The sequence below is a fragment of the Felis catus genome, chromosome E2 (assembly GCF_018350175.1).
Source record: "Felis catus isolate Fca126 chromosome E2, F.catus_Fca126_mat1.0, whole genome shotgun sequence".
NCBI lineage: Eukaryota > Metazoa > Chordata > Mammalia > Carnivora > Felidae > Felis > Felis catus.
In genome coordinates this window covers 3,287,888-3,299,996 of record NC_058382.1, presented here as the reverse complement: position 1 = coordinate 3,299,996, position 12,109 = coordinate 3,287,888, and the positions used below count along the sequence as shown (strand labels likewise).

Here is a 12,109-nt window from a genome sequence, read left to right as displayed (position 1 = left end):
TGCCCGCACGGCCCCTGGCCCTGCTCCTGCTGTGTGGTGTGGCTTCTGTCTCCCTCACACCAAAGCCCCCGCCCCGGTAGCAGACGTGCAGCCACTCTTAGCTCAGAGAGAAGCTTTATTCCTCAGGGACGCCTTCTGCCTTCAGGGCCAGGGCGGCGGGGCAGCCGGCTCAGCCCTCAAACTTTTTCTTGCGGCCCTCCATGCCACTCAGCGCGTCGATGTTTTTCCGCCAGTCTCCCACCTCCCGGTTTTCCTGGAGGAGTGGGTTCAGAGGTGAGGGGCTCTCAAGTATCCTCCGCCCACCCTCCAGCCTCTCCTTGGGATGTCCAGCCCGGGATCTGGTTCTGGAACACTCCTTGTCCCCTCAGGCAGTCCCTTCAACCCCCCCCCCCATCCTGTCTCCCTCAGGCACTTCTGGCCTCCTCGCTGGCTCGTTACTTCCTATTATACCCTGCGGCTTCCCTTCGGCTTCCCTTCTTGTCTCCCGCGTGCTCTATTCTTCTCTCTATTCCACTCTAGTGGGGACTTCCTGTTGTAGACCTCAGGCGCATTTTGACTCCTTGCTACTTCCTTTCTCCACAGCGCCTGTTGAGGCTCCCTGGCCAGATTCTTCTCCCCATAACCCAAGTACCATCTGTCCTGAGCTTAGGCCCCAGTAGTGCTCCCCCCACACCCTCTCCTCTGAGCACCCCCTTTCCTGGCCCTAGCCGCACTCACCTTCTCTGTGTCCTCCTTCTTCACCTGCTTGAGGTGGGCCCGCAGGTCTAAGGACTCCTTAGCCCTAGTGCCCAGCAGTGCCTGCATCATGGCATCTGCAGAGATCCTCACCCTCCGCAGGGTGGGCCGCTTAAACTTGCCCCGAAGGTCAAAGATCTTCTGGGTCAGATCTGCGATCTGGGGGCAGCCATAAGGGGAGTGGAGACTTGCCCTCCTCCGGTCCCCCCTCCCCCAGCCCCACTCTTGCAACCTACACCTCCCTCCTATCTCCCTCCAGGCCTCATCCAGGCTCTCCCTCCCTCAACTCCCACCGCCTTCAGGAAAACATCCAAGCTCCTCATCCAGGAACCGTCAGCCCTCCCGGATCTGCCCAGCCTCATCTCTGAAAAACACTGACACTTCCTGGCCCAGCTGCACGCATCCCACAAAATTCCCTGTGCCATGCGTGAGCTCGCTCATCAACCCTCCGCGCTTCGGCGACACATTTCCGAGAACACGTCTTCTGTTTTCCCACCTCCTGGCTGCTGCATGCTGTTCCCTCTGCCTGGAACAGCCTTCCCTAACCGCTTTATACTCATTCTTCTGCTCCTGTCTGCCAGGCCCACAGAGCTGACCCGGGTCTCTCGGTGTCTGCCACCACAAGCAGCTGCAAGAGATCAGGCTGAGACCACAGCCCCAGGCACCACACCCTACCCTGGAAGGAAGGAGACTGCCCAATGCCTCCCACCTCCGTGATGTTCTTGGTGACTTTTGCCTCCACGTCGTATCTCTCTTCATCCACTTTGTCCACGCGGGCGTGGAGTTGTCGGCACAAGTCCTGGTCAGGGAATGTGGTGTATGTGGTGGTGCTGGGGGGGGGGGGTGTCCCGATTCCTGCATCTGAGGGAGGAGGGGCTGGGGGCCTGGACATCAGATCCTGCAGGAGTAGTTTGAAGCCCGACTCTGGAGCGGTTGGAACAAAGGGGGCTAGGAGCCAGGGGTCCCGAGAATCTGACGGGGCTGGAGAAATCAACCTCTGGCTTTTGGGACTTGTAGGCAGCTGCGGGCCGTATTTCTGAACTCCTGAGGGGAAGGATGGGGAGACTGGACCCCAAGGTCCCGAGCAGAAGTGGGGGATAGTGACTAGACCTGTGAGTCGTCCCAAGGATGCAGGACGGGACACTAGGAACCTCGGATCCCGGGCCGGGCCGAAGTCCCCGAGGAGTACCTGCAGCTCCGCGAAGCCCAGCCCGGCCAACTCCAGAGGCTGGCACCGCGTGCTCAGGGCGCGCCCCTTCTCTCCGCGCCGCTCCTCCGCCTCCCGCTCAAGCTCCTGCTTCGCGATCTGCAGCATCAGGGTCTGCGGAGGGGAGGCCGGGGACCGCAGCCCGTCCGGGGCAGCGTATGAGGGCCGTGCGGTGCCGGGAAAGCCGCGCCGGCCAAGTCGGCCCACCAGTCCCCAGCTAGGAAGGTCTTCTGGAGACACGCCCCTCCGGGGGCTGTCCATCATTCCAAGGCCCCGCCCCCTCGTGGGGCTACCCACCACACGGCCACGCCCACCCATACAAGCACGACTCTCCAGCCCTGCTCGCCCCCCGCGAGGACACCGAGGCGCCTTCTCCAGGCCTATCCTCACCTTCAGCTGCAGTTTCCTCGAGGCGGAAATCTTGGACTTTTTCTGCCGGGGTGAGACGGAGCAAGGAGCAATCAAGGCGGGGAGGCGAAGACGGGCGGTGAGAGGGGCCTCACGGCCGCTCCCTCAAGCCCCGCCCAGATTCGGCCCGCCTCCAACGCCTGCCCTGAATCTACCGGAGGCTACGCCCCTTAGTCCCCTCCACCAATCCGGACTTCTGACTGATTAGGCACCGCCCCTTACGCCCTAAGCAATCGCAGTTCCCATGGGCAACGGAACTCCGCCCATACGCAGCTTTCACCAATCCGAACCAGGCCCTCGGCAAAACTCCGCCCCCGAGGTGCCCCATCCGCATTGGCTCCGCCCACTACCGGAGCCCCGCCCCTCCTTTCCCAGGTTCAGACAGCCTCCGCGGACTCTGAGCCCAGACTCGTGGGAGCTCGGCGCTCACCTTTGCGTGCGGCTCCGTGGCGTACGCACGGTAGTTAGCGGAGGACCGGCGTCGGACCGGGGCCGGCGCGGGAGGCGGGCAGCCCGCCTGCGGTTGGGGGAACGGAGCCGCGTCACCGCCGGATTCCCCAGCCCCCCTGCACAAGGTCTCCTGGGGCTGCAGCCTCCCGCCCCAGGTCCCGCCCTGCTGCTCCCTCCCTTGCCGGGCTCCTCCCGCCCGCGTCTGCTCTCACCGCATCGCCGCTGCAGGAGGAAGAGAGACCGGGAGCGAGGGGTTAACATGGGCCTGTGTCCTGTCCTGCCAGCCCAACAGCTCCCCCGTCCTCGGGTCCTAGGAGGTCTGATTCCCAAACTTCCGTCGTGCAGACACCCGGGAGTCCTGTCTCCACCTCCCCTCTCAGGCCGTGTGCCCAGCCTCGCAGGTCTCAACCTCTCAGGACCCCGGGAGATCGCCCCACCTCTCGCCGCCTCGGACCTTGGGATTCCGGGTTACCAGGCTACACTCACTTGTCCGCCATGCTGAGACTCAGGCCAGGGCTTGCAGGAGGCAGAGAAGGGGCAAGAGGCGCTTGGAGGGTCAGTAAGGGGGCGTCCGGGGTGACCTTGAAGGCCCCCGGGACTTTGGTCTCCTCCGGCCTGCCCAAGCTTCCCGGAGGACACTGAGATAAAGGGCGAGAACTGAGACTAAATATACTGCTGCCGCCTCCTCCCCCTGCCCAGGATGCGAGATAACTGGGGCGCGTGAGGGGTGGGGTGGGCCATGCTCCAGCTGGATCACCCTTCCACCTTGGTGGCCTGGGGATCCAGCCCCCTCCTCCTTCCGACCTAGGAGTCCAGGACCCCAGTCCCCTCCTCCCAAGACCCAGGAGTCCAGGCCCCCAGCCCCTCCTCCCTCAGACCCAGGAGTCCAGGCCCCCAGCCCCTTCCTTCCTCAGACCCAGGAGTCTGGGCTCCACCTCCACGCTAAAGTGCAGTCTCCATGAGAGCTATGGTCAGTTTCACTGCCCCAAACCTCTTAGCCACTCTATAAATTTTGATTTATTTCAGGATCTAGGTGTGGCCCAGACTCTCGAAGGCAACAGCACAGAGAAACCCACTTCTAGTTTACTTGGAACTAGGTCTCCTCTCTTGACCACCCTAGGCGCTCCCCTCCCCCAGCCCTGGAGACAAGACTGAGGACAGGAAAGCTACACGGGCACACGGAGAAGAGGACCCCGCTCTCTTTACTCGGACCACGTGGGGGTGCTGACTAGCCCTGGAGAGCAGACCACCCCAAACCCCAGTTAAAACAGGACCTCTGGCGACAAGGGGACCACACAGAGGGCCTGAGCCTCAGGGCCAGATCGCCAGGCTCAGGAATGAAATGGAGAACTCTGAGAGAACCATCTAGAATTCTAAGAACAGACTATAGCATCCCAGGAATGTAATCTGAAATTCTAGCAACACCTCTGAAGCTGATTGAGAATGTTGAGAGTGTAACTGAGTATTCTACAGGTGGGCTCTACTTCCGGGACCTGACTAGAGGTCAGAGATGGGGGGCTGGGTATCTGGCAGTCGGGGCAGACTCTCTGGTTTTGGGGTCTGACTCCCTGTGGGCGGAGCCTGAACCTCTGAGAGTGAAACCCGAGACTCTGAGGGTAGTTTGAGGCGCTCAGAGGGTGGGGTCTTGCCTTCCGAAGGCTGGGTCAGGCCCTCCGGGGGCGGGTTCCTTGCCTCAAGGGGCGGGACCAGGGCGTCAGGGGGCGGAGTCGCGGATTGTACAGAGGGCGGGACCAGGGCGCCAGGGGGCGGAGTCGTGGATTGCACAGCGGCGTGGCTGCGGAGGCAAGCAGAGTCCCCGGACTTGTAGAAGCGTGCGAAGGTCTCAGAGGGCCTGTCCTGGTTCTGCGGGGTGAATCCAGCCGCCTGAGCTAGCTCCCCGACCCGGGCGGAAAACCCCTGCAGCTGCTCTTGCCGCAGGTCTACCAGGTACCTGCAACCAGGAAGCGGTGTGTTAGGGGTCCTGGCTGACGGCCGTCAGCCTGGACGTTCCCTGCCCTGTCCTCTGCCGGCTCACCGGGCTAATTCCACGATCAGGTGTCCTCCGGGAGCCACGCAAGCCCCGAGGTCGGGGCTGAGAAGATGCACCATCCTGGGCAGAGAAAAGGGGAGGACTGAGGCTCAGACTTGCAGGTCCCGAGGGAAGAGTGGGGCTGGGGGATCCGCCCACTGATTGAGGACGGTCTGGGGGCCAAGATTCCTGGGCCTAAGGGAGGAGATGTTGGGGGAGAGAAGTCCGGGAACCTCCCTCTTACCCACAGGCCACGTAGAGAAGCTGGAACCGTCCCTCGTAGCAGCTCTTGTGGTGAAGGGTTTGGGCAGAGCCGAGAGGCAGGAAGTGAACGGTGAATTCCGGGGAAGGGGCAGCTGGGGAAGACTCGCAGAGTTAGACAACAGACAAAGCTTGGAGATAACACTCTTTGCTTGTCTTGAAGCCCTTCCTCACAAGTGGGTTCCTGGAAAATTCTGGGAAAGTCAGCCCGGCAGGTAGAGAGACCCATCTTACAGACTAGGCAACTGAGACTCAAAAGAGGGCAAGAGTGGGTGGCCCTTCCTGGTGCCACAGGACATCCAGGAAGAACCAGGTTGAGGGATAGTTACAAGGAGGCAGACCCGACTTGAGGTGTGGGGGAGGGGGGGCGGGGTCTCTCCAAAAGTGAGCTGGGACACAGCACCTTGTTAGAATGTTCTCGTCTCTTAGTCTTCTGCAGGTAGGATTAGAATTCTATCAGAATGGGCAAACCATAAGAGACTCTTAAAAGCAGAGAACAAACTGAGGGTTGATGGGGGGAGGGGGAGAGGGGAAAGTGGGTGATGGGCATTGAGGAGGGCACTTGTTGGGATGAGCACTGGGTATTGTATGGAAGTCAAATCGACAATAAATTATATTTAAAGAAAATAATTCTATCTGAATGACAATAATGGTGTTAGGATTTAGGAAAGGGAGAGAAATACAAAGAGAAGAGAGAAAAATCGACAACCACAGGTACAAGAGACCATTTGTCCAGGCATTGGAGGCCATATCAGTACACACTCTGGGCTCAAAATTCCTGGAACCCGAAGCCCAGGATGGGGGTCCGGGTCCCACTCCTCCCCGGAGGATGATGTGCCCACTGTGTCACCCAACTCGCATTTCAAGAGGGTGAGCTGACTGGCACGCTTACCGCGCTCTGGGCTTCCAGGGCCCTCGCCGTGCACCTGCTCAGGGGTTCCGTGGTTGGCTGTCGGGCGCCCCCAGCCGGCCACCTCTCGGAACAGCTCCGTCACGTTGTGCTGGGTGATCTCACTCGCGGTCTGGGGAGAGAAGGGGCGCGGCCAGGGTGACCCGGCAGGGCCTAGAGTACAGCACCCCTCCCCCAACGCCCAGAGCGAGCATGCGGTGACGGATGGGATGCGGGTTAGTTTGGATTTCCAGACTGGGCTGAGAAAGTATGGGAGGGGGCAGGGCCTCGAAAACCCTCTCCCAGAACCCAGCACCTCCAGGCGCCCACCTTGACTGGCTGTCCGTTGCTGGTCCGCAGGAGGCTCTCATCGTCCGCTTCGATGCCAAAGGCCACGAATGGTCCCGTGGCGATGTCCCCCCAGTACCCGCGAGCTGCGACACGCTCCCCGTGCTTGAGAAAGCAAGGAGCGAAGAGGCAGGTAGGGTCAACGTCCAAGACCCCGGTTCCTATGTCCCCGAAAAGAAGGATCGGCCAGGGCAGGGAGGTAGACACTCACATGGCTCAGGAGGCGGCCGGACGCAAGGGTCCGGTTGGGCACGTGGTAGGCGCTGGAGTCTCTGAGTTCAAAGGCGACGCCTGTGTCCCTCCAACGCCGGAACTCGCGAGTGTGGATGACTCGGGCCTGGGTAGGGAGAGGAATGAACAGAAGCCTAAGTAAATCTGGCATATGGCTCCCCAGCGTCCTCCCTCGGACCCAGGAGTCCAGGCCCCCAGACCCTCCTCCCTCAGAGACCAGACTGCCAGCCCCTCCTCCCTCGGACCCAGGAGTCCGGCCCCTCAGCCCCTCCTCCCTCAGACCCAGGAATCAGGCCCCCAGCCCTTCCTCCCCCGGACCCGGGAATCAGCCCCTCCTCCCTCAGACCCAGAAGTCCAGGCCCCGAGCCCCTCCTCCCAGGCCCCTCACCCCGCGGTCGTGCAGCTTCATGTGCAAATCCCAGTCGCTGACACCGCGCCGGGCGTCGTAACGGGAGCCCAGGTAGTGACGCAGCCTGGAGTCCCAGAGGCGGCTCATGGGGAAGACCTCAGGACCCTTCTCCCCGCCGGCCCAGAAGCGGAACACAGCCTCCAGCGCGTCGCGCTCGCGGAACTGCACGGCCAGCACGCGTGGGGAGAGAGCGATGGAGAGGCGGCTGCAGCGAGAGCGCTTCCTCCCGCTTTACCCTCCCTGCCATCCCGGGGCGTGGGAATGAGTCTCCCATTTCTCAGACGAAGAAACCGAAGTTCTGAGAGTACCCCCCTAGCGCACATCCCACAGTGGGCGCCGGGGAGCTGGGGTTCGACCTCCATTTACGAAAACCCTTTTGGATCGCCCAAGTGCATTGTTCCCGTGGCCGTCCGGATCCTGGGCGGTGACGCCACCTTGAGGGCGCTCAGGCTGAGCCAGGGCAGCTGTTCCGCCAGGCGGTGGGGCTCCGGGACCAGGCGCGCCAGGCGGTCGGCCTGCGCGCGCACGAAGGCGGCCACCTGGGGGCGCAGCAACGCGTTCCCCCACACCTCCAGGAAGGTCTCGCTCCTCTCTGGGGAAAGGTGGGGCTGGATTAGCGGGGACAGCAGAGGAGTGAACCCAGAAATGAGACCCGTGTGGGTGACGCATACCTTCTGTAGGGCAATCTCATTATTTTATAGTCACACATGCCTAAGGGACACTGGCAGACCCCCCCCCCCCCATCCATCCCTCAAACGGGAAGAATTACTTAGACCTAATCTGAGCCTCCTAGTCTTCCCCGCCCTCCAGGTGAGCCCAGTCCTGAATTTCATGTTTAAATTTTCCTCCCCTTAAAGAAGAAAAGGTTATAGAGAGATATGGAAATGGAGATTTATGCATGTTAAAATACCATAGCGTCAAACTGTTCCATTTTAGTAGGAATCTTTTTCTTTTAAGGTTTTTATTTGTTTATTTTTGAGAGAGCGAGAGTGGGAGGGGCAGAGGAAGAGAGAATCTTAAGCAGGATTCACAGCCGACACAGAGCCCGACACAGGGTTCCATCTCACGACCAGGAGGTCATGACCTGAGCCAAAATCAAGAGTCAGAGGCTTAACCGACTCAGCCACCCAGGCGCCCCTAGTGAGGAATCTTATAAGAGAACTGTATGCATTTAGTTGGACACACATATACATCTGTATCAATGCATCTGTATCAATATATGAATTGTTTAAGAATCTTACAATAGAAAACTATATACCTTAAATTAGATTAGATTAGTTCTAGTTTCAGAACCTTCTACAAGGTGCATTGTGAAATGTGTGCACTGTATTCTGAAGGCTCTGGGCTGTTAGCGACAAGTACCATCCATAAGTATGACAACAAAGTCTATATGACAAGCCAGGAGATACACTTTTTTTTTTTTTTTAATCCTCACAAGAATTCTATGGGGAAAGAATTTCTAGGATCCTCATTGCATCAGTGTAGAAACTGAGGCCCAGAAAGGGGCAGAGACTAGCCCCAGGCCACTCAGGAAATAGAGCTGGGATTTTTTTTTTTTTATAATTTTTTTCTATGTTTATTTTTTAGAGGGAGAGACAGAGTGTGAGCAGGGGAGGGGCAGAGAGAGAGGGAGACACAGAATCCAAAGCAGGCTCCAGGCTCTGAGGTGTCAGCACAGAGCCAGATGTGGGGCTTGAACCCATGGACTGTGAGATCATGATCTGAGCCGAACTTGGACACTTAACCGACTGAGCCACCCAGGTGCCCCTGGAGCTGGGATTTGAACAGACTCAGTCCAGACTTTGCTCTAGGCACTAAGCCGAAGTCGTTGTTACTGAGAAATTATCCTTTCTGCCTCCCCACCCAAATCTTCCTCTCCCCTTCAATCTCACTTCCAAGGCTGCCTCCTCCAGGCAGACTCTCTGGGATTCATGTCTCTAACTGAGAAGACTCAGGCCCATGGGAGGCTCTGGCTGAGCTCAGCCAAACCTTCCCCACATCTGGGAGACTCACTACCTCTTAAGAAGTCCTTTGATCTTTTTTGGACTTCTCCTGTGGTAGGAGGGTTTCAGTGGTTATCCTGTGTCATGCACCATACAGAGAGTTTAGGTGGATTTTCTCCTGGAATTCTCTCAATGGCTCTAGGAGGTGGTATATTTAGCCCCATTGTACAGGTGGGTAAAGCTGAGGCTCTGAGACTATCAAATGAATGAGCGAGTAATGGAACAGGCAACTGTGACCCAAAGGTGTAATTGCACCATTGAAATGCCAGAATCCCTGCGGGGTGGGGAAGAGCCGCTGGGGGCCAGAATGTCTGGGTCCTTGTAACTGACCTTGCAGCCCCATCTTCTCAGGTTCCTCCAAGGCTAGACTGAAGATCAGCATGTGTCGGGCCACAGCTTCCAGATTATTCTCAAGCACATAGAACTGGAAAGACAGGGTGAAATGATTCCCTGGCTCCTAGGATACCCAGGAGTGGGAGCCGCCATCCTCGTCCCTCCACAGGACCCAGACATCCTGTACACTGGCTTCCTTCAAACACAGGAGTCTGGGCACTCACCTTCATTCTCCTCTCGCCACCCACCCCACAATCCCGGCTCACATGTAACCTCCTGCGAGGCCAGAGAGCTGCCCGGGCCAGAGTCCGAAGCAGGTGCCGCCCATCCACGGATCCCACCAGCAGTACATCTAGCTCGGGGGTCGTGTGCTCTGTATCCTCCCGCAAATCTGGGTCCACAGGAGGACCTAGTAAGATGACACAGGCTCGGGTTGGAGGCCTGGAGAGCCTCCCCCTGCAGCCGCCCCAGAACGATGGACTACAACTCCCAGCAGGACTCGCACGCCTGGCCTAGGTTCCCGAGGGAGCTGTGCCTCTAAGCATTCTGGGAATCGTAGTCCGCAAAGGCCATTTGGGACGCCCAGTGAAGGGCGGCGCCGCCGTTGGAGCCTCAGAGAACGTTTGCGCGCCGCCTGCCGGGCTGGGAAGGCAGACGCCGGGTCAGATGTGGTCCTGGGGGGGAGGGGAGGGGGACTCACTCTCAGCCTGCAGGTCCAGCGCTGGGGACAAGCCCCACCAGGACACGGAGCCGAAGCCTGTGCCAGAGCCTGCCGGTGTGGTCATCGCCCTGCCGGACAGACATCCTGGGAGTCCCCAAACATCGTCTCTGCCTCACCCACCCATTCCCCTGTCACCGCCCCTCATTTCTCGTCCCTCTCCTCCATGTGACATCCCCTCACCTCTATCCTTTCAAAGACTCCGGGTCGCCCCCTCCCTCCCTGCCCGGTGCTGCGCTGCTGCAGTTCTGCACCCACTACACACAACTACCTCTCGCCCCCTTCCTTTTCGACCAATCACCCAATGAGAGTACGCGGGTTGGCACGGGCGCGATCAACTAACCAATGAGAGTGAGCGGGACCGGCCCGCTGCGAACTTTTGGCCAATGGGAGCGCTTGCAGGAGCGGAAGGCGTATGGACGCGGTTGTCATGACGACGGCTCTGGAGGAGAAGGGGCGGGGCCAAGAGAGGCTGGGCGGGGCCGGAGAGGGGGGGCGGGGCCTGGGGCGATCCACATATCTGGGATGGGGGAGGTCTAGGCAGATTCAAATTGACACAGAACAGGAATACAATCTTGATTAATTCGAATTCAAGTGAGGCGGCCTAGGGGAGCCTGGGTGGCTCAGTCGGTTAAGTGTCCGACTTCAGCTGAGGTCATGATCTCATGGTCTGTGAGTTCAACCCCGCATTGGGCTCTGTGCTGACAGCTCAGATCCTGGAGCCTGTTTCGGATTCTGTGTCTCCCTCTCTCTCTGACCCTCCCCCATTCATGCTCTGTCTCTCTCTGTCTCAAAAATAAATAAATGTTTAAAAAAATTTTTTGGGGGGGCTCCTGGGTGGCGCAGTCGGTTGGGTGTCCGACTTCAGCCAGGTCACGATCTCGCGGTCCGTGAGTTCGAGCCCCGCATCGGGCTCTGGGCTGATGGCTCAGAGCCTGGAGCCTGTTTCCGATTCTGTGTCTCCCTCTCTGCCCCTCTCCCGTTCATGCTCTGTCTCTCTCTGTCCCAAAAATAAATAAACGTTGAAAAAAAAATTAAAAAAAAATTTTTTTTTAAATAAAAAAAAAATAAAGTGAGGCGGCCTAGACCTCTGTGTCCCCTGTCCCTTTCTCCTCGTGGTTCTACCATCCAGGGCTTCTCAACAGGCGGGAAGCAGCAAAGTGCTTGGTCTAGCTAGTGCTGGCCCTGGTTGTTCAAGTTTCAGGATATGTGTTACATACAGTCATTACTAATTACTAAAATTAAATTCCAATTAAATGCATTACATTACGGGGCGCCTGGGTGGCTCAGTTGGTTAAGCGGCCGACTTCGGCTCAGGTCATGATCTCACAGTCTGTGAGTTCAAGCCCCGCGTTGGGCTCTGTGCTGACAGCTCAGAGCCTGGAGCCCGTTTCAGATTCTGTGTCTCCCTCTCTCTGCCCCTCCCCTGTTCATGCTCTGTCTCTCTCTGTCTCAAAAATAAATAAACGTTAAAAAAAATTAAAAAAAAATGCATTACATTACAATAAAAGTAATACAGGGGCCCCTGGGTGGATCAGTGGGTTAAGCATCTGACTTCAGCTCAGGTCGTGATCTCACCGTTTGTGAATTCAAGCCCCACATCTGGCTGTTGGCACAGAGACTGCTTCAGATCCTCTGTCCCCTTCTCTCTCTCTCCCCTCCCTGGCTCATGCTCTCTCTCTCTCTCTCAAAAATAAATAAACATTAAACACTTTCTGAAAACAAATAAGAATTTTATATTTTACCCATCGTGGATTTCTTTTTGGATCAATTTTAATCTTTCAAAAATATTGTATTAAAATGCTATTTATCTTGATTGCTGATGATTTTGTTTTGTTGGCTTCGTCTTAGATTTGGGAACCTTCATCCTGACCCTGGGAAATACTATATTACTGCATGATGGCATGCTAATAGGCCTCTCTTCTCGGCTTCGTATTCAGTGACTTCACATCGGTGGCTTGAAATCAGCCGTGCTGGGAGTATTTACACCATGGAAATAGGCAGACTACACAGCAGGGCTTCATAGACTTGGTAAGAGCACACCGTGGGAGGCACACCAAGTCTCCTCTGGCCTCCACGTCTGAATCC

The 12,109-nt window shown here is 57.8% G+C and overlaps 2 protein-coding genes and 1 long non-coding RNA gene across 5 annotated transcripts; 1 reads left to right on the top strand and 2 right to left on the bottom strand.

Moving 5' to 3' along the window:
• Positions 1–99: 99 nt before the first annotated feature.
• TNNI3 (troponin I3, cardiac type) lies at positions 100–3,349 on the bottom strand. Its single transcript, NM_001009237.1, is given in 8 exon segments — positions 100–253; positions 718–894; positions 1,445–1,534; positions 1,925–2,056; positions 2,333–2,374; positions 2,781–2,867; positions 3,013–3,022; positions 3,287–3,349. Coding segments are annotated over 8 exon segments (633 nt in total). The 5' UTR covers positions 3,298–3,349; the 3' UTR covers positions 100–169.
• On the top strand, positions 2,056–4,244 carry LOC109494717. The gene is made up of 2 exons (XR_002149729.3): positions 2,056–3,201; positions 3,827–4,244. It is a non-coding gene; the product is annotated as an uncharacterized LOC109494717 (long non-coding RNA).
• DNAAF3 (dynein axonemal assembly factor 3) lies at positions 3,800–10,314 on the bottom strand. 3 transcript variants are annotated; one of them, XM_045046050.1, is made up of 12 exons: positions 10,205–10,314; positions 10,004–10,092; positions 9,528–9,712; positions 9,301–9,394; positions 7,402–7,559; positions 6,947–7,129; positions 6,539–6,664; positions 6,310–6,432; positions 5,983–6,112; positions 5,074–5,185; positions 4,836–4,910; positions 3,800–4,751 (listed from the first exon to the last, which is right to left on the bottom strand). In XM_045046050.1, the coding sequence occupies exons 2-12, from the start codon at positions 10,086–10,088 to the stop codon at positions 4,298–4,300; spliced, it is 1,725 nt and encodes a 574-aa protein (XP_044901985.1). In that variant the 5' UTR covers positions 10,089–10,092; positions 10,205–10,314; the 3' UTR covers positions 3,800–4,297. The 3 variants fall into 3 exon arrangements, with proteins under 3 accessions (XP_044901985.1, XP_006940904.1, XP_044901986.1); XM_006940842.5 differs by having other exon boundaries at positions 9,570–9,712; XM_045046051.1 differs by lacking the exon at positions 9,528–9,712 and having other exon boundaries at positions 10,205–10,254.
• Between the last annotated feature and the right edge of the window lie 1,795 nt (positions 10,315–12,109).